This window comes from Globicephala melas, chromosome 2 (assembly GCF_963455315.2).
Source record: "Globicephala melas chromosome 2, mGloMel1.2, whole genome shotgun sequence".
NCBI classification, from domain to species: Eukaryota; Metazoa; Chordata; class Mammalia; order Artiodactyla; family Delphinidae; genus Globicephala; species Globicephala melas.
The window spans coordinates 70,052,291-70,073,564 of record NC_083315.2 but is presented as its reverse complement, the minus strand read 5'-3'; the positions used below and the strand labels follow the sequence as shown (position 1 = coordinate 70,073,564).

Sequence of the window (21,274 nt, the reverse complement as noted above, 5' to 3'; positions counted from 1 at the left end):
TTTTCATTTATATTGCACTGCAACAAGACACTGAAGCAAAATAATTTTATAATGAAAACATAGATTATAACACTTTCTGTATATATTCTCTTTAGTAGGCTAATTTAAAATACATTCAGATAAGTTTGCCATCAAATAAAAATCTGCTTTGTAAAGTTACTGATTTTGAGATAAACAGTGAAACAGTACGTGGCAGAATTATCTCCCATTGATTCTATTCCTACTTTTCACTATCCAGATCAAATTTCAACCTTAAGAGTGAGTGACTGAGGTAGCTCATCCCTCCAAAATCAAAACAAGAGTCTAGTAAAATGACACTTAGTATTGTTCAATGCTTTTAAGGCCTGAATTCAGATCTGTCCTATACTAAGATCCAGATCCATGCTTTCTTATTGTACATTTGTTTTTAAAAGTTCTTCACTTAAAAAAAAAAAAAAACTACAGCTAGCCATAAAGATAAGAAGAGGTATCAATGAAATCATAAAAGAAAAACAGAAGAAATCATCCAATTCAAAAACTGGGTATTTGAAAACACTAATAAAATAGACAAACCTGTAATAAAATTAATCCAGAAAATAAAGATGGCATAAATTTTAAAATTAAAAATACAAAAAGAGGATATAACCACAGATACACTAGAGATTTTTAAAAACTATGTGTGAATATTATGATCTTTGTGTCAATAAATTTGAAAACCAACAAAATGACATTTTCTGAAAAAATATCAATTTCTGAAATGGATTTGAGAAGAAACAAAAAGCTGTAAGAGAACAAAAACCACTAAAAAAAGAAAATTAATAGCCAAAAACCTATCTATAAAAAAAACACTAGGGCCAGATAGTTTTTTGTTTTTTTTTTGCGGTACGCAGGCCTCTCACTGTTGTGGCCTTTCCCATTGCGGAGCACAGGCTCCGGACGCGCAGGCTCAGCGGCCATGGCTCACGGGCCCAGCCGCTCCGCGGCATGTGGGATCTTCCCAGACCGAGGCATGAACCCGTGTCCCCTGCATCGGCAGGCGGACTCTCAACCACTGCGCCACCAGGGAAGCCCAGGCCAGATAGTTTTTATAAACTCTTATAAACCTTCAAGAAGAGATAACTCCTAAATTACACACATTATGTCAGAGAAAAGGGAAAAAAAGGAAGATTCCAAACTGATGTTATGAGGTTAGTATAATTGTGGTCGTAAAAATGACACAAGAATAGCATGATAAAGGAAAATCATGGGAAAAAATCAGTTATGAACACAGATGCAAAAATCCAAAATAAAATGACACCTTCCTCGCCTAATACAAATAGAGTAAGTCTTAGCAAATTCTGAGATGCTTTAGAAAAACAAGAGTAAACCTGGAATGGCTCCATATAAAGCCTAATCAATATCCTGATACAGCTGTAACCTTAACACTTGACTTCATCTAAATCCAGTTGTCACAGAACAATGGGATATAAGACGGGCCCTCAAAGTATTCTGTCCAATCCCAATCTCTCCAGGAGAAGGAACCAAGCCTTCAAATAAGTGACTTGCCCAAGATCATAGAGCCAATAGAGCCAATACTAAAATCTAAATCTTTTTATGCCTTAGACCAGGATTCGTTCCATAAAACATGTGACCTCATTTAAACTTGAAAGGTTTTTAAGATTTCAGTAATGAAACTCCTTTGATAGCCTTAGGATAGACAGACTTCAATGGAAAAATACATTGATGCTTTCTAGACATGATATTTTAAGATATATTCAATGGAATAAAATCATCAACATTTTATAAATTAAGAGTGAATTCACATATTACATCTAAAATCAAAATGCTATTTCCTATAAAGTACCTAAAAAGAAAAACACAGAAAGATAGGTTTCCAATTTCCATCTTTTACATTCAGTTATCTACTACATATCCAACCAAAATACAAAATATTTTACTGTTGAATAGAGATTTAAAACTAAAAACGTTTGCATTTAAGAAATAAAACAAATCAATTCATTGATTGTAAAACGTGTCATTATGCTGTTGACTGATTTATGAAACAATGCCTCCTATCATCCACTGTAAGATGTATCCAAATTAAGCCATGTCAAAATTTGAAGAAAAGCATGTCTTGGAATCAATGAAATATATTTCAAGCCTGATGATCGGATAAAGACTTTATTCGTGACACTTATATATAAGCAACTTTCTTAAATTTTCCCATCTCAGTTGCCCACTTCACACTATAAGCTCTTAGACAGTAACAACTTTATCTTCTGAGTACATTAAACAACCAAGTGTCAGATATGATTTACCTGATGCATGCAAGAGAAACAACTTTTCTCAAGAGCATTATTTGCTCCTTTATTATCTTTACTTACCATGAAGAGGCCACTGTAACTCTTGGTCTTCTAAAAGAGTGGCCGCTGGCAGGAGTCTATTAAGGCAATCAAGAGGTGGCAACAAGTCGAGGAGGTAACTCAATAAAGGCCGAGCCACCGACACTGGGAGTAACAGTAGGGAGTTAACAATCTGGCAGAGCATACTGCCTGCAGCTGAGACGTATATCACATCTATGAAGGGTAAGAAATTTAACAGGCATCAATTGTTTCAAACAAACTTAAAAAAAAAACCTAATAAATACTATTTTTCCCTAGAACTCTTCGTTGAATTATTATATAACTCTCTGGTAGCTAGGGTTGGGTTAGTATTTACTCACTTTCAGAAAGTGTCACCAACAGACACTTGGAAAAGCACATGGGAAAGCACAAATATCCTTGTGCCAACAAATTCAAAGGATTATAGCTGCTTCCCTTAAAATGCATTACGAATTTCTCATTCACAAATTTATTCTCATTTCCAGATTTACTCAAGAAATATTTATTGAACACATACAACATATCAGGCACTATTATAGGTGAAAGGTGTACAGCTGTGAACAAAGAACTAAAAATTCCTGCCCTCATGGTGCTTACATTCTACTGTAGGAAGTCTTTTATGTTTTTTAAACCAAATTTACTTTTTTTAAATTAAAATCACCTCAAAACATCTGGTTTTTTTAATTATCTGTATTGGTTTTTAATCAATTCTGTGTCAATATTTTATTGTATTTGGGGGCAAGAAGACTATTCAGAGATGAGCTCAATTTGAACAAATTAAATTTTAGACGCCTGTGGAACAACAAAATGGAAGTGTCTAGTAAGCAATGGTTTTAGTTTCTCAGTTTATTTATTTCTTTGTTCAGTGAGGAAACTTCAAAAATAAGTTGCTTTTGGACAGACTTACCAAATTTTACCTATCTTTGGAATAATCAAGAAAAGGCACCTAGTAGGTAACTAGAGAAAAGCTCTTGTGTAAAAAAGGAGTTCTCAGCTAGATGCATATATGGCAGTCAACATACACATGGCGGTTAAAGACAACAGGACCAGATAAGATCATTCTCAGAGAAAAGAGGGTTGAGGGCAAAATTCAGAAGATCCTAAACATTAAAGGGCATGCCCCAAAAAGAGGAGCTTACAGGAACAGACTGAAAAAGAGTGGGCAAAGAGAGATGTGTAAATACAGGATTGTGGCTACACAGAAGACCAGAGAAAAGAAAGCATTTCAAGACAGAGATGGTAAATGCTAAAGAAAAGTAAAGAAATAGATGAAAATCTCACTTTATGCCATTTAATATTAATCTTTTTGAGTATATATCATCTAATTCCTTTAAATTAGACCTCTGTCACACCAATTAGCATCTTTTAAGATTAATTAGATCAATCACTGTTGCCATCACCCCAAAACCAAGATCAAAGGGATCTTCGATAACAAAGGAGATTCAACGTCATTCCTATTCCACTCAGAGGTTTCCGGCCCTCTTAAAGCTTTGGAAAGGCCAAGAACTCTTGCTTTACAACCACTGATTAAATATGAAACCCAGTACCAAACACACCTCTTAATTTTTCTCCAACGCTGCCATTCCAAGGACTTTCTTTGAGCAAATTTGCAGAACGTGAATAAATATCTGTGGCATGAGGCAACAAGAGCTGAAGATGTTTATGAAGCAATGCCACACTGCTTGAGTTCTGAGGAAAGAAGTTCCTAAATTACTACTTTGGAAGATTCAAGGTAGAAAAATATCATGGCTTACCCAAATATCTGAGTTTCAAGGTCCCTGAGAAAAGACCATAAAAGGCAAAGAATCACATACCTCACTAATGTTATTGATATGGCAAAATGCCAGCAGCTGTTTCTGCAGTGAACATAGTAGTTCATGAAGATGAGCAGGCTGACTGTTCTCTGAAGACGATGTTCCAAGTAGAAATTTATCACTATTCTTTTCTAGCTCCCCAAATGCTTGATCCTAAAATGATACATAAATTAAGATTATATTTGAAGTGTTTGAAAGTGAAATTAATGTCCTACCATAAATGATTCTGATTTAAGAAGGCACTGTCTCCTTTCTCCCATTATTAATCTTTAAATCTTTGCTATGCTGTCATTAGCTATAAGGTGGTAAGACTTATCAAGCAATCTCAATTTGTTTTTCCATTAAAAAGTTTCACCACAAAAACTTTTGTGGTTTCACCACAAAAACTTTGAAAATGCGGAAAACAAGAAAAAGGAAAACAATACCCAAAGACAACACATTTCAACATTTTAATACTATTGCTTTCCTGACCTCCTATGTAAAGGTTTTGTTTTCACATATTTGAATTTCTAAGAACACAATTCTTAGAAATTAAATTTATTTCTGATTATAAAAGAAGTAAGTGGCCTAAAGAAACATGACAACTAAATACAATGTATGATCCTGGATTTGGGGGGCAGGGGGAGGGTGCCATAAAGGACATTACTGGGATAACTGTAGAAATTTGAGTATGGACTCTATATTATACAATGGTTCTGTGTCAACGTTAAATTTCCTGAATTCAATAATTGTTCTGTTGTTATGTAAGAGAATGTCCTAATTCTTAAGAATATAAGTGCTTAGGAATAGCCAGTATGACATCTGCAGTTTACTCTCAAATGATGGATGGAAGAAAGGAAACAAGGAAAGGCAAATTTGGCTGAAGCGTACAGGAGAGTTCTTTGAAAGTTTCCTGTAATTCTTGTGGGAGTTTTAAGTTATTTCAAGTTAAAAATATTTTTTTAAAACAGAAATAGTGTAACAAATTTAGAAAATACCAAAACTGTATTTTAAAAAACTTTAGGGCTTCCCTGGTGGCGCAGTGGTTGAGAGACCACCTGCCAATGCAGGGGACACGGGTTCGTGCCCCGGTCCGGGAGGATCCCACATGCCACAGAGCGGCTGAGCCCGTGGGCCATGGCCGCTGGGCCTGCGCGTCCAAAGCCTGTGCTCCGCGGCAGGAGAGGCCACAACAGTGAGAGGCCCGCGTACCGTTAAAAAAAAAAAAACAAATAAAACTTTAAATCACCATTTAGTCAACCACCGTATCTAATATTTTTTGTGTATTTCTTTCCTGATTTTTTTTTTGTGACTTTTCCTTTTTTTCATAATACTGCATATTCTATTTTTAGTCTTCTCTTTTCTAACAGATCCACAGATATTTTACATGTTTTCATAAGCCATGTGTACATAAAATTTGAGACATAATATTCCACTGAGTATATATATCATAATGTACTTAAACCATTCCCCAACTTTTAGATATTTCAGTTGTTTCCAACTTTTCTTTCTTATAATAATGATGTGATGAACATCTTTATGCATAAAATATGGTCTTTGTTTATAAATATGCAAGACAGAGTCACAGAACATTTTAAGGCCCTTCCTATATAAGCACCTTTATAATCAGCCAAATTGGCACTGCTAGAGACTGAATGAATGTTTGTGTCCCTTCAAAATTCTTATGTTGAACCCAATGTGGTGGTATTTGAAGGTGGGGCCTCTGGGAGGTGATTAAGTCATGAGGGCAGAACTCTCGTGAATGGGATTAGTGACCTTACAAAAGAGACAACAGAGAGTTCCCTTGTGTGAGGACACAGCAAGAAGACGGCTGTCTATGAATCAAGAAGCAGGCACCACCAAATCTGCTGCCTCCTTGATCTTGGACTTCCCGTCTGCATAACTGTGAGAAATAAATCTGTGTAGTAGATAAGCTGGCCCACTCTGTGGTATTCTATTACAGCAACCCAAACAGACTAAGACCAGCACCATTATTTTAAAATCTTAGAACATGACAAATTTGGTTACATTACATCAGAAAGAAACAAAAATTTATGATTTTCAGCCTAAAAGCAGTTAGTATTTTATTTCCATTTCCATATAATATACACATCTACCTCAGCCCTACTGGCATAAAAAAGGCACTACTTTAATACAACTTTGGGAAAAAATTTCAGTTAATACCAAATGGATACACTGTAACATTGTTCCCATTCCATTTGCAGCCAAACATCAGCTCAAATTTACATCCTTAAATCTGAAAGAAAATAATTCTATAGGAACAACTGTCACTGACTTAGTCAACAACCTTTTAAGTTGGGCAGAACAGAACACTAAGACTTGTACAGAAGAAAAAGAATATACAGACCTGACCCTGAAGAGCAGGAGACAATATGAAATGATACACAAACTATTCAAAGTTAAGTCACATAGTACACTTTGACTCTAAAAACTGATGAGAGGTATGCAGTTATAATTACATGGTTAGAAAAGGTTATTTGAGCAAGGCTTCCAAGAACAGTCAAGTGTTAAAGAAGTGATAGATTGGTAGACAAGAAGAGAGAGGAGGAAATAGGTGTGCCACGCATGAGTTCAGATGAGTGTGGTGTGTAAGCCAAATGATGAAGGGTCTGAAAAAGTTCTGATTTAATAAAATGAGGTTATTTAATACAACAAGGTTATTCTAGCAGTAGGATGCTGAGAGGAGACCAGCAACAGTGGCAACAGCTATAACACTGCTATTACCATTAGGTCGTGATGGCATGGATTAGAAGCCATAAAAATGGAAAGAAAAAAAGTGACGGATCTAAGAAACACCAGGGAGGAAGAACTAAGGGCATCCTAATACAGAGAGGGCTATACTGTCCATTGTCTTCTCTCCTATTGACCAGCTATTTTTAATAATTTAATAAAATAATAATTTTAATTAACTGACCAGCCTATTTTTAAACAATTTAAACCACATTGTTTAATTATAAGATTACATCTGGTAAGGTTAATCCTTTCCTCATTCTTCTTCTCTTGCAAAATGTTGTTGAATATTTTTACCTGTTATTCTTGTACATTAATATCAGAAAAAAATTGGTAAAATTCCAAAACAAATCTCTTTGGAACTCTCAACTACAAGTCATTTGGCACCCACAATATTTCAGAAGATCTGACATATCTCTCCCCTTTCAGAGAGTGGAGTTTAGTTTTACTTATTTCATAAGCGTTTAAATGTCAAAATACCTTGACCTAAAGTGATCCCTACCCCCTCCAAAAACAAAACAAAACAAAACAAAACCAACCCAAGTTTTATTTATTTATTCTTTTTAACGACAAAAAAAGAGCAACTTACCGTATAAAATCCTAAATTTCTTAAGAGAGTCTTCATCAAAATTTCAGCCAGATGGGTGTCTGGATGGCAGCTCTGAGTGCCATAAGGTTGATCCGACAGGTTTCCATAGCCAGTACATACAGAAGAGAGGTCAGCAGCATCGGAGGGTGAGCTATAGCCAAGTAAGGAGGCTACATGGGTATGATCTTGCAAACTTGTTAGAATAATATCCAGTTGCATTCTCTAAAGAAAAATATTTCCATCGATGAAATAGGAACAAATAATAATTAGCTTAAAATGCACTAGAAAAGTAAAAAAAGGATCCCGCGGTGGGGGGGGGGGGAATATATACTAATGATGCTAACTAATTCACTTAATATCCTAATGAACAATAATCTTTTAGGAAGTCTATAATTTTTTAAAAAGCTATCCCACTAATACCTTTTGAGAAATTGCAACTTATAGTGTTTTATTACATCCTTTACTATCTGAAACTCTTAAGCTAAAATGGCACACTCTACATAATGATTTTAGCACTATAAGTAAGAGGAGTAGGCAATGTCAACAGATAAATTACACTACACATTCTTCTACAGAACTACCCATGAAACTATTTATTCTAATGTTTAAAATAAATCACTTGAAATCTAAACTAATACCAAATACTCATTGGAAAGCATCTGTGGCTATTATACTGCCAGATTTTTCCCTCAAATCTATAACTCGACACTTGATTGTTCTACTTGGTTGAACAAAATGTACTTATTTTAACGTACATAAGATAATAAAAATGGAAAGAAGCAGCATACTCATATCATCAAGTACTTTTTCACAACAGTCATCTTTTACTTTTTATGTAAGCTATTTCAAAGTTCTGGGCATGGAACCAACAGCAGCACATGCCCTTGATTTCAACTCAGAATACTACAAATAAACTAAAAGATCTCTGGTTTGACAGTGTGAGCAACACTGGAAAAATTAGACATAATTTTAATAATTAGCCCCAAATCATTTAATGAGTTATCACTTGCTTCACTTTCATTAAAAATCTGGGAACTCTTCCAGCAAAAAACATTAAAGACTAGGATTTACCAGACTCATCAAGTTAAGTATTATTCCCTGAACACATGGCAATCGATTAGCTTTATTTCCCTCTCAGTCTATCTTTTTTTTTTTTTTTTTTTTTTTTGTAATATAGTACTGGTTTACTTAGATACCATGCAAAGGCTCACCTGTCCTTTAGACAAGCTTTCCCATCTATCAGGTCCTTGGGGTAAAAGAGAATGAAGTAATTCCATACGTTCTCGTAATGGAGGTAACAGCATGGTTGCTCCCACTGACAGAGTTTCAATTACCACCTAATATAAAAAAGAAAAGCAGATTTATTTGGTCTGGTTCTTATCTTTTTAATAGAAAAACATAAAAATAAATCCACTGACTATTAAGAGCAAAGAAGTCTAAAGAAGGTGGATCATGGAAGTCTAAAGAAGGAGGTATATGAATAAAAGAAAGCTTGCCAAGTCCTTCTTTAGATGTCTTTAAGAAGACTTAGAAGGACTTCCCTGGTGATCCGGTTGTAAAGAATCTGCCTTACAATGCAGGGGACGTGGTTCGATCCCTGGTCAGGGAACTAAGATCCCCCATGCTGCAGGGCAACTAAGCCCACGTGCCACAACTACTGAGCTCATGTGCCTCAACTAGAGAGCCTGTGTGCTGCAAACTACAGAGCCTACATGTTCTGGAACCTGCACGCCACAACTACAGAGCCCATGTGCCCTGAAGCCTGCACACCACAACTAGAGAGTAGCCTGTGTGCTGCAACGAGGAGCCCATGTGCCGCAATGAAAGATCCCGCATACCTCAACGAAGATTCTGTGTGCTGCAACTAAGACCCGAGACAGACAAAAATAAAATAAATAAATAATAAATCCTTTTAAAAAATTCATGCATAAAATTTTTTTAAAAAAAAGAAGACTTAGAATATATATCTTGGGGATTTCCCTGGCAGTCCAGTGGTTAAGACTTTGCCTTCCAATGCAGGGGGTGCGGGTTTGATCCCTGGTCGGGGAGCTAAGATCCCACATGCCTCACGGCCAAAAAACCAAAACATAAAACAGAAGCAATACTGTAACAAATTCAATAAAGACTTAAAAAAAAAAAAGAATACATATTTTGGATTTGCCACTAAGTAACTAGTCATTATGCAATAAATATTTAGTGTTGAGTCTATAGTGCTGAGCCTGGTAAAGCTGTTTACAAAGTGCTGGGGATGTAGAAATGAACAAGACAGATAAAAGCCCTGCTTTCATAAGCATACAGTCTAGTAGGAAAAAGAGATTCTGAGTAAGTAATTCTACGTGTGAAAGGAGTCACATGGACAAAGTAAAAAGAAATGCAAACTTGAGTGAGCAGCCATACATAAAGGCAATTAACATGGTCTATGGGTTCATCATGGAGGTCTCCCTGAGGATTGGGCCTTTAGGTTAAAAATTGAAAAATGAGCAGGCCTTGGCCAAACAAAGGTCCAGGTATCAGAAACAGCGTAAAAAATAGCTGTATTATCTTAGGCCCCGTAACTTCTCTGGGTCATAGCTTCCTTATCACTAAAATAAGGATGCTGAATTAGAAAAAAAGAAACACTCAATGATTAAGAAAAGAGCTCTTATAAGTTAAAATATGACATAAAAACCTCAACAGGGGGGTAAGAATATAAAAATTAAATTTCTCATAAGGTAGAGGGGAGAAAAGATGGAAAACAGGAAAGAAAACATAAGAAAATTAAGAGGACTGGGGACTTTCGTGATGGCGCAGTGCTTAAGAATCCGCCTGCCAATGCAAGCGACATGGGTTCAAGCCCTGGTCCGGGAAGATCCCACATGCCGCGGAGCAACTAAGCCCATGCGCCACAACTACTGAAGCCCACACTCTAGAGCCTGAGAGCCACAGCTACTGAAGCCTGCGTGCCTAGAGCCCAGTGCTTCACAACAAGAGAACCCATCGTAATGTGAAGCCCACGCACCGCAACGAAGAGCAGCCCCCGCTCACCGCAACTAGAGAAAGCCCACACGCAGCAATGAAGACCCAACGCAGCCAAAAATAAATAAATTAATTTTAAAAAAATTAGACATTAAAAAAAATCAGACACAGAGGACTGGTCCAGGAGATCTATTATCCCGATAATGAGTTCCAGAGACAGAGAGAAAACACAGAAAATAAGGAGAAAATAACAATACACTTCAAGCTAATTTCTTAACACTGAAGGCTATGAGTTTCCAAATTAAGAGTCTACCCCAATATACACGAAAATGGATAAAATCAGACCCACATCAGTTCATATCGTTTTAAAATATGAAAACAGAGAGGACAAGTAGAACTTGCTACAGAATCCAGAGAGAAAAAGATTTCCATAAAAGGATCAAAAATTTGAATAGTGTTGATTTTCTGAGTAACAACCTGAAAGCTAGAAGATGACTTCACAATTCTTATGAGAAAATATTTACAATTTAGAATACTATGCCTCAACTATTCATGAAGATATTCAATTCTCAAACTATTTAAGTGTGAGTATATTCTCAAAGAGTATTATTTTCTACCTACCCTCTCTCAGAAGTTACTGATGTATGCAGAAATCCAGCAGACACCACCTTAACCAAGTGATCAAGGTCAAAATCTCCAGTAATAAGACACATCAGTATCATGAACCACATGATATGATGTACTGAGGGTACATCATTTCTGTGGTATTCTTGCCAAAAGCAATCATGAAAAATAACAGAGATATTCAATAAAATAACTGACCAGTATCCATAAAGTGTCCAATTAAATGTAATATGGGATCCTGAATAGGATCCTGCAAAAGAACAAGGACATAAGCAAAAAACTGATAAAATTTCTAATAAGGTGTTTAGTTTAATTAATAGTATTAAACCAATGTTGATTCCTTGGTTTTGATAATTGTACTGTAATTATACAAGACATCAGCATTAGGGGAAGCTGGTTGAGACATATGTGAAAACTCTATTACTTATGCAACTTTTCCTTAAGTCTACAACTGCTTCAAAATAAAGTGTCAAAAAAGGAAGAAACACAAAAAAAAAACAGCAGCAGCACTGATTGCTGCAAACAGATAAATTACCAGAAGTTTCAGGGATAAAGAAAGAGGAACAGAAAGAGCCCTGTACACATCCTGGGAGAATCCACCTCCAAAGGATTCTCCTAAGGAGTGGCTACAAAGAACACTCAAGGAATGAATAAACAATTATAAAAATAGTTTTTTTTAAAGTTTACTTCCGTTATTTTAGTCCAATACTTTTCAACCTTTCAAAAATATTATACTACCGGGGCTTCCCTTGTGGCGCAGTGGTTGAGAGTCTGCCTGCCAATGCAGGGGATCTGGGAGGATCTCACATGCCGTGGAGCGGCTGAGCCCGTGAGCCGTGGCCGCTGAGCCTGCGTGTCCGGAGCCTGTGCTCCGCAACGGGAGAGGCCACAACAGTGAGAGGCCCGCGTACCACAAAAAAAAAAAAAAAAAAATATTGTACTACCTTGTTCCTGGTAAAATGTAATCCTCAAAGTTCCCATTCACCACCAGGTTAATATTCCTTCTACCTACATCCCAGGGATATGTCCCTCTAGTTGGAAAATCACTGTATCTTTTTTGCTTTTTTTTTTTTAATTGACACATCATAAAATTTACCTTTTGAAAGCAGAAAATTCAGTGGGTTTTAGTATATTCACAGAGTTGTGCAACCATCACCACTAATTTTAGGACATTTTCATCACCCCAAAAAGAAACCTGTGCCTATTAGCAGTCATTTCCCAACTCTCCCTCCCCCAAAACCCCTGACAGCCAATTAATCTACTTTGTGTCTCTATGGATTTACCTACTCTGCACATTTCATATATATGGAATCATACAGTATGTGACCTTTTGTGTCTGGCTTCTTTCACTTAGCATAATGTTTACAAGGTTCACTCATGTTGTAGCTTGTACAGCAGTACTTCATTCCCTCTTATGGCTGAATAATATTACATTGTATGGACATACCACATTTTGTTCATCCCTTCAGCAGTTGACAGACATTTGTTTGTTTCCACTTTTTGGCTACAATGAATAATACTGTTATGAACATTCATGTATAAGTTTTTGTGTGGACATATGTTTTATATTCTCTTGGATATAGACCTAGGTGTGGAACTGCTGCAGTATGTGGTAACTCTATGTTTAACTATGTACAGAACTACCTGTTTTCCAAAGTGGCTGTACCATTTTACATTCCCATTAGCAATGCATGAGGGTTCCAATTTCTCTACATCTTCACCAATGCTTGCTATTACCAGTCTTTTTGATTATAGCCATTTAGTGGGCGTGAAGCAGTATCTCACTGTGATTTTAATTTGCATTTCCTTTATGCCCAATGATGAACATTTTTTCATGTGCTTAGTGGCCTTATGTCTATCTTCTTTGGAGATATGTCTACTCAGATTCTTGACTCATTTTCTGATTGGGTTATTTGTCTTTTTTATTGTTGAACTGTAAGGATCCTTTATACATTCCGTAAACTAGAATCTTATGAGACATATGATTTACAAATATTTCTCCCATTCTGTGAGTTGTATTTTCATTTTCTTGATAATGTCCTTTGAAGCAAAAATGTTTTTAATTTTTTTTTTTTTAAACAAAGACTACTAGCAGCATTGGGAAGTGCTCTTTCAAAGCTGCTAAGTAGGCACAAACTTCTTGTTTCGGATCAATGTCGTGTCTTCAACTTAAGTGTACTCTTCTTTGGTCTTGTTGGTTGTTTCAAGGTTTGTTCCTTGCCTGATCTGAACTTGAGCAGCAGTTTCAAGTGCAAATACAGTCTGTTCTGTTACTCTTCACACCCAACAGCTCAGCGCCCCCTCTCCAGCACCACCATAAAAATGTTTTTAATTTTGATGGAGTCTAATTTATCTTTTTTCTTTGGTTGCTTGTGCTTTGGGTATCATATCTAAGAAACCACTGCTTACTCCAAGGTCATAAAAATGACAGATGAGCAAAAATTTAATATATACAAATAACAAAAGATTATTCAGCCTTAAAAAGGAAGGAAATTCTGACGTATGCTACTTACCATGGATAAACGTTGACAACATTATGCTAAGTGAAATAAGCCAGTGACAAAAAGACAGTGTATGATTCCACTTGTACGACATACTTAGAGTATCAAAATCATAGAGAAAGAAAGAATGGTTGTTGCTAGGGGCTGAAGGGAGGGGAGAATAGGGAGTTACTATTTAATGGGTACAGAATTTCAATTTTGTATGATGAAAAGAGTTATGGAGATAAATGGTGGTAATGGTTGTACAATAGTATAAATGTATTTAATACCACTGAACTACACATTTAAAAATGGTTAAGATGGCAACTTTTATGTTATGTGAATTTTACCACAATAAAAATAAAATAAAATAGGGTCTTTGTGCTCAGAAATTCATCTTCTGGTAGAAAAGACAGACACAGTTGAAAGTAGACAATTACAAAACAATGTGATGTGATGAGAACATACATGAGAGAAACCAAACCTGGCAGGAGAGCAGGGAATGAAAGGTTTCTCAGAGGCGACATCTGACCTTTGTCTTAAAGGACAAGTTCACCAAAAAATTTACTCCCACCAAGAAAACAGGAGTAACGGAAAGAACATCCAATTGGAGTTTTCCAATACATAGCTGAATTTGTGAGCTACAACCTCAGGGAGAGATGTGGCTGAGCGACAGATTTACAAGTCCTATACGCTTACCTCTTGGATTTCATCTGGGACAGTTGAGTCCATCAGTCTGAAGAGTAAATTTCGAAGCGGACCTCCCTGTCTCCCAAGAATGCTGGTAGCTACCCCTCCCGCAAGCGCAAGAGCAAGGTGATTTGAAAGCAGCTTCAGGCACAGCTTGAGGAAATTGTGGTGTTCCCTGAAACCAAATAAACTGCTATGAACTTCTGGAATATAAAAGAGCACATGCTATCTAGTTTGGATAACATTTTTTTCTCTTTAAAATTTTTCTCAAATTATGACTAACAGTAAGTTTAAAAACACGATTCATGACATTATGGATAAATTTTTCTAAAGGTTATTATCAGTAAGTACCTAAGTTTAGCTCTCTTTTTAGATTATAAAGAAGTTTCATATAATTGAGGGATAAAGTGAATAACTCAAAATTCAAAATGAGTAATTAATAGATGTGTGTGCACATGTGCGCACACACACAAATACACATATATATAACATACCTTGATGAAGGGAAAGGGAGCGGGGGAATCTCACTGTTTATTTTATCACAGTATCTCTCAAGAAATGAACGAAGGTGCGAGAAGGTACTCTCTTCAAGATCTACACAATAAGGTCGGTGCCAGGCAACAACTTGTCTAGAAGGAAGCACATGAAAATCATGAAAAATCCTTAACATGAAATTTTCACACATGATCAAAAGCAAAAATTAAACCATTATTAAAGTTGAAAGATGTTAACAAGATATACAGAAGACCTTTCTGATTATAAAGGTGATAAAACCCTTCATTTAAAAAATGCAACTGAGGAAAACCAAGAATTTGCTATCTCTAGAATTCTTCAAGAAGAAAATACATAACCACTACTTATTTTGCAAGGTCTGGCTATTCATTCACCTGAAGTCAGAGGGCTGAGCCACATGATCTACTATAGACCCTTCTGGTTCTTAGGGCCTATAAGATGTATAGTTCATATTAAGAAAAATAGCCTGACTCTGTAAAGTGATATACTGAAATCTACTAAAAGAAAACCTCTTGAAAACTCTTGTGAAAAGTTTCAAGATCTTGGGAACCAATTTTCTACATATAAGGTGAGAAGTTGCAGATTTAATACTAACAGCAAATTATTTATATTCAATTTATTATATTTTCGGTTTTGTTTTGGAGGGTAATTACCTATAAATGTTTTAAATTGGTTAGAATGATATAATAAACCCCATCTGAATCAAAGGTCTAGAATACAAATATAATACATTCTAAGTTATTAATTAGCCCATATACATCTGAAAATAGCTGAAATAACCTCAAATTTCTTAAAATTCCATCTTCAAATATTGGCTAAAAATTACCTACCTGATTATCTAAATAAGATATGGTTATCACATTAGGAAAAAGCTAACTTTCTGCAAAAAGTAACTTCCTTTATTTAAAAGTATGGCCACTGCTTCTTTTCAAAAAAACAACCAGATAAAGGGCATGGAAGCTAATTAACTGTTAAAAAGCAATAAAGCCTAGTTCTGATTTTGATTATTTTAATTTAACTTCCTCTTGATACGTGGCCACAATATTTAAGATCAGTATCTGGAGACAGAGTAGGAATTCAAAATGTTTAAAAGACACTTAAATTAAGACAGTGTCTTAATATACGGTATAACTTCTTGCTTATGAAACATATCTAACCTCAACATTCAAACTGAAAGAAATCTAGATGGCATGTCTATGACAGTAAAAAAATCAATACTAGAAATAGTCAGAGGGTATTTTATGAACAAAGTACAATTATTTCTGCTTTTATTAGTGTTTCTGCTGTTAATAAAACACAAGAAAATTTTTTTTAAATAAATTTATTTATTTTAGTTTTGGCTGCTTTGGGTCTTCGTTGCTGCATGCAGGCTTTCTCTAGTTGCAGCGCACGGGCTTCTCATTGCAGTGGCTTCTCTTGTTGTGGAGCACGGGCTCTAGGCACGCGGGCTTCAGTAGCTGTGGCACGTGGGCTCTAGAGCTCAGGCTCAGTAGTTGTGGCGCACGGGCTTAGCTGCTCCGCGGCATGTGGGATCTTCCCAGACCAGGGCTCGAACCCGTGTCCCCTGCATTGGCAGGCGGATTCTTAACCACTGCGCCACCAGGGAAGCCCTAAAACACAAGAAATTTTAAACATGAGCACATTTACCTGTCCCTAGGAAGAGCAGTCCATGCCAGACTATGTGATGTTCCAGCGGAGATCTGTTGAATAGCTATGCCATCTAAGCCACTCACTTTCTTTGGTTTAGTAATAGGACCTGTGGAATTTCCTTGCCCACACTGCCCCATTGAGTTATTGCCCCAGGCATAAACTTCATTATCTAAAAACAAAACATAAAGAACAAAAGAAAAGCCAAATTTCAATGTAAAATATTTATGGAAGGTAATATTTAATACTATTTCTTTATTTTTTTTTGTAGGTGATACCTGTTTCATTTATTTAAAACCTACAATATGCATTTCAAACACACCATGTTTTCAGATCCATTAATTTAAAACAGAATTATCAAATTGTCACAATGTGCCAGGCCTTTAGTTAGAGTCAGAGATATGAAGTGGAACAGGGCATGGTCCATATTCTCCAGGAGCTCACAGCTTAGTGTGGAGACAACCAAGTGCACTAATAATCAGAGTACAGTATGTCCCAGGCTGTTCCAATCAGGCTGGATCCAGGAAAGCTTTCTGTAGGCCATGAGCCCTGAACTGAACTAGTTTTCTTATTCATTCATTTATTCATCCATCCATCTGCTCATCCATCCAACCAATCATTCATTCACTTATTTTTAACTGCAGTAAAAATACGCATAACATAAAACACATTTTAATCATTTTTAAGTGCACAATTCAGAGACATTAAATCCATTCACAGTGCTGTGCAAGCATCACTACTATCCATCTCCAGAAACTTCTCATCATCCCAAGCAGAAACCCTGTACCCATTAAGCAGTTATCTCCCCATCCCCGCTTCCTCCCAGTGCCTGTTAACCTCTACTCTGCTCTGTCTCTATGAACTTGCCTACTCTAGATACCTCATATAAGTGGAATCACATGATATTTGTTCTTTCATTTCACTCAGCGCAATGTCTTCAAGATTCATGCACGTTGTAGCACAGATCAGTATTTCATTCCTTTATAAGGCTGAATAATATTCCACTCTATGGATATACCCCCATTTTATTTATCCATTCGTCTTTTGGTGGAAACTTGAGTTGTTTCCACCCTCTGGTGAATAACACTGCTACGAACATTGGTGTACAATTATCTGTTTGAGCCTCTGTTTTCGGTTCTTTTTGGTATATACCCAGAGTGGAATTGCCAGTTCATATGGTAATTCTATTTGAACTGAACTTGGAAGGCTGAGAATGACTGAGCAGGAGGAAGCAAACAAACTCTGTGGATGAATGACAAGGGAGGTCATGCTTCTGTGAGATGACCCACCCATCACATAATCTCTCACTCCCCCTCCTCTCAAGGACCGTGCTGTGTGTCCTACCATGACGACAACCACCAAATTTGATTCCTGGTTTACCCAGAAGAGCAACACTATGGTATCCTTTATGATATGCACTTCTTTCCCATCACCTTCCCCAGTTCCACCCAGCCCAGAACAACCTAGGTCTTTCCATGGGTTGGTAAGTACTCCTCTGCCTACCTCACTGTGTTGTTTTGAAAGAACTTGAAAAGGAATAGATACATGTATATGTATAACTGAATCACTTTGCTGTATACCTGAAACTAACACAATATTGCAAATCAACCACAGTCCAATATAAATTAAAAATTAAAAAAATCATAGCCAACTTGGTATGTTAAAAATAGGGAGAGGGCTTCCCTGGTGGCGCAGTGGTTGAGAGTCCGCCTGCCGATGCAGGGGACATGGGTTTGTGCCCCAGCCCGGGAAGATCCCACATGCCATGGAGCAGCTAGGCCCGTGAGCCATGGCCGCTGAGTCTGCGCGTCCAGAGCCTGTGCTCCGCAATGGGAGAGGCCACAACAGTGAGAGGCCCGCATAAGGCAAAAAAAAGCAAAGAAAAATGGGGAGGAAAAAAAGGATGGTATGAACTTGAAAGTGCCTTTAAAACCTAATACTATTTCTTTAAAAACAAATGATCTTACCATGAGAAAGAGCCAAACAATGACTGTCTCCAATAGAAATATCAACTACTCTTGTGGCAGCCAGTTCTTCAATAAGCTTGGGTCTCAGTGCAGTAGCTTCTGAAGAACCACAACCTAGACAAGCACCACAGCCCCAAGCATAGACCTGAAACAAAGAGAAATACACTATACATAATATTCTGAGATGGTAGGTTAACAACTTACGTTGTTTAGAAATAAATATAATCTATTAAATAAGAGTGTGGTTTGATACTAAATAATAACTTTTTGTTGTTACAGAAACTTTCAGTTCAAAGTTGAAATCTTTGAATCTGTCTTATATAATCATTCAAAGTTGAATCTATCTTATATAATCATTCAAAGCAGAAGTTATTACCCCTCTCATAAAAAAGAAGCATGTGATTTTCAAGGAAGGTTTGTGATTTGCCAGTGGCTATACATCAAATAAGTGAGCATCTTTTGGCTTCAATTCATGGATTCCTACCACAAAACTCACAGTGAGAAAGATGTAAAAGGGAAGTTTTAAATTTTAAGACAGCAACCAGCATTGTAACAAATGACTAACGTAATTAAATACAAAATGATAAATAGTTTTGCGTTAGATCTTTTACGTCAAGGCATTCCGGTCTTTCAAAAATAATTAAATAATATGGTAATTTCAGCTTTGCTACTCATCTGCCATGTGAATGTCAGAAACATTTTTATACCACTGCCTGGCACATAATAGATTCCTACATGTGAAACAATGAGTGATCAGCTCACTTTTTCACTGTCATCACTGATGGATTTAAGGAGCAAAATTATAGTCTATCACCATACCTGCACCCTCTCCATCACCAACAAACAAACAGAGGGAAGCCAAAATATGCATGTAGAAAATCACAAGTTTATAAAGGGATTATACAATTCTAAGTATCCTAAGACTGAGTAACCCTCTTTCAGAAACACCTAACTACCTAACCCTCTCAGATTATTTTCCATCTGGAAATGTTCTCCTTGCCCTCTCTTTTGATCACCTTCTTAGTTCGTATCACTGGTTCCAGCAAGATCTATTCTCACTTTCCCCCACTATTCATGATTTTTAAAGGTTTAAACAGTGTTTAGTGCTAAAAGTTTTTTTAAAACCATCTTAATACAAAGAACATGGGGTTAACAGTAAGTTTATCTGGCTCACACACAGTCAGAAAATCTGGCTCCTTCTCAGATACTCAACTTCTTCAAACAGGAGAAAATATTTCATTTCAGTAGATTAACTTTAAAATGTATTTTTTAACTTCAAAATTTAAATACAATTATCACTTTTGAGTCATCTGGTCCTCTGAAATACTCTAAACCTTTTATGCTCATCCCTTAGTCCTACCTGCCCTGTTGATGTCAAAGCAAGTGAAGACTGACTTCCAGCACAAACTTTCCGAATGAACATTCCTTGTAAAGCTTCAATAACTTTAGGTTTATACACTCTGTTGGTATCACCATGGCCAAGTTTGCCTATAAAAACAAACATATTCAAGTTAAACAAAATACTTGTTTCAAAGAAATGCTATTCTTTTCTTAGTATTAATGTTGATAAATATCATTAATATTTCCATCACTAACCTGACAGATTGTCCACATTTTAGAAAGCTCTAAGTTTCTAATAGCAGAGGATGTTAACAAATGAATCGTTTTATTACAAGAAACCAATAAACAATAGTTTTCTGAATTTTTATATCAAGCAATTAAAACCACTTTAAGAGAGATATGGAAAATTAATTTGCTGTCTTTCTCCCCTTTAATGGTCATACTTCTAACTTCAAATTTGCTGATATAATAAACAGGTCCTTATACAAGAATGTGTATGCATAAAATGATTTTAAATTTTTTTTAAAAGACTCAATAATTCACCAAATAGAGAACTTGGCAAATCACCAAAGAAGAAAAACAAATGGCCAACAACCTCACTAAGGACGAAATACAGATTAAATACCATTTTCACTAGTGAAACTATTTTTTAAATTATCTTAATTTTAATAGCCAGTATTGTTGAGGGATATGGGGAAATGAGCATTCTCGCATCACTGGTAGGAGTGACTGAAGTAGAAAAAGATTTAGTCATTCACTGTATTGTTTTTAATACTGAAAAAAATTGGAAACCATCTAGATATTCAACAATAATAAATTTCTTTGTAAGTTTTGCTACAATCATATGAAAGAATACTTTGTGCCACTGAAAAGAAAAATGTAGAGCCATGTTTCTTGACATAGAAAGATATTCATAAGATACTGTTAGATAAAAATAAACAAGTTATAAGACAGTAACTATGGTATATATAGGTCTGCTTTGGTTTTTTAAAACATCTATGTAGAAATATATGTACATATTTATATAAATGCATATATATTTACCTCCCAAAATTTTAACAATGCTTAGAGCAAATTTTTCAAGAAAAATTTATTTAAATTTTTAAAATTTCTGCTCACCTATATACATTTGAGTTTTTCTACAATAGCCTTGTATAACTGAAAAATAAATTTTTTTAAAAGTCAAGGAAAAAAGGCCAAAGCTATCAATAAATAATTTTTTACATACCATTGTCTCCTCCTCCGAAAGACCATACAGTTCTCCCATCTTTAGATAAAGCAATAGTATGTGAACTGCCACAAGAAACCTCTCCTACATTGCTAATGTCTTTTACTAACGTTGGAATGTTACGGCTATTACTGTCACCGTGACCTTGGATAAAACACACAAAACAACAAAGAAATAATGTTAGCTCTTTTTCTTTAGGCCATTACTTCACAGGTAGAATAAACATTACAAGTTATTAACAGAATTGAGGAATTTTTTAAGTGCAATTAAATATGAAAAACAGAATCATTTCTAATATCTTCTCATCTAATCTTCTAGGCTGCTCCCAACATGAGATACCCAGTCCCTTCACGGAAT

General features: G+C 36.0%; 1 protein-coding gene across 1 annotated transcript in view; it reads right to left on the bottom strand.

Annotated features, from left to right (window-relative positions):
- Positions 1-21,274, bottom strand: part of HERC1 (HECT and RLD domain containing E3 ubiquitin protein ligase family member 1) — a 215,321-nt gene that overhangs the window by 130,121 nt on the left and 63,926 nt on the right. The window contains exons 7-17 of the mRNA XM_060294157.1: positions 20,918-21,061; positions 19,709-19,836; positions 18,349-18,493; positions 16,382-16,553; positions 14,716-14,850; positions 14,231-14,396; positions 8,684-8,809; positions 7,473-7,694; positions 4,154-4,306; positions 3,896-4,028; positions 2,343-2,534 (exon numbers count right to left, since the gene is read on the bottom strand). Of these exons, the coding sequence (XP_060150140.1) occupies positions 2,343-2,534; positions 3,896-4,028; positions 4,154-4,306; positions 7,473-7,694; positions 8,684-8,809; positions 14,231-14,396; positions 14,716-14,850; positions 16,382-16,553; positions 18,349-18,493; positions 19,709-19,836; positions 20,918-21,061 (1,716 nt within the window). The remainder of the gene's footprint in view (positions 1-2,342; positions 2,535-3,895; positions 4,029-4,153; positions 4,307-7,472; positions 7,695-8,683; positions 8,810-14,230; positions 14,397-14,715; positions 14,851-16,381; positions 16,554-18,348; positions 18,494-19,708; positions 19,837-20,917; positions 21,062-21,274) is intronic.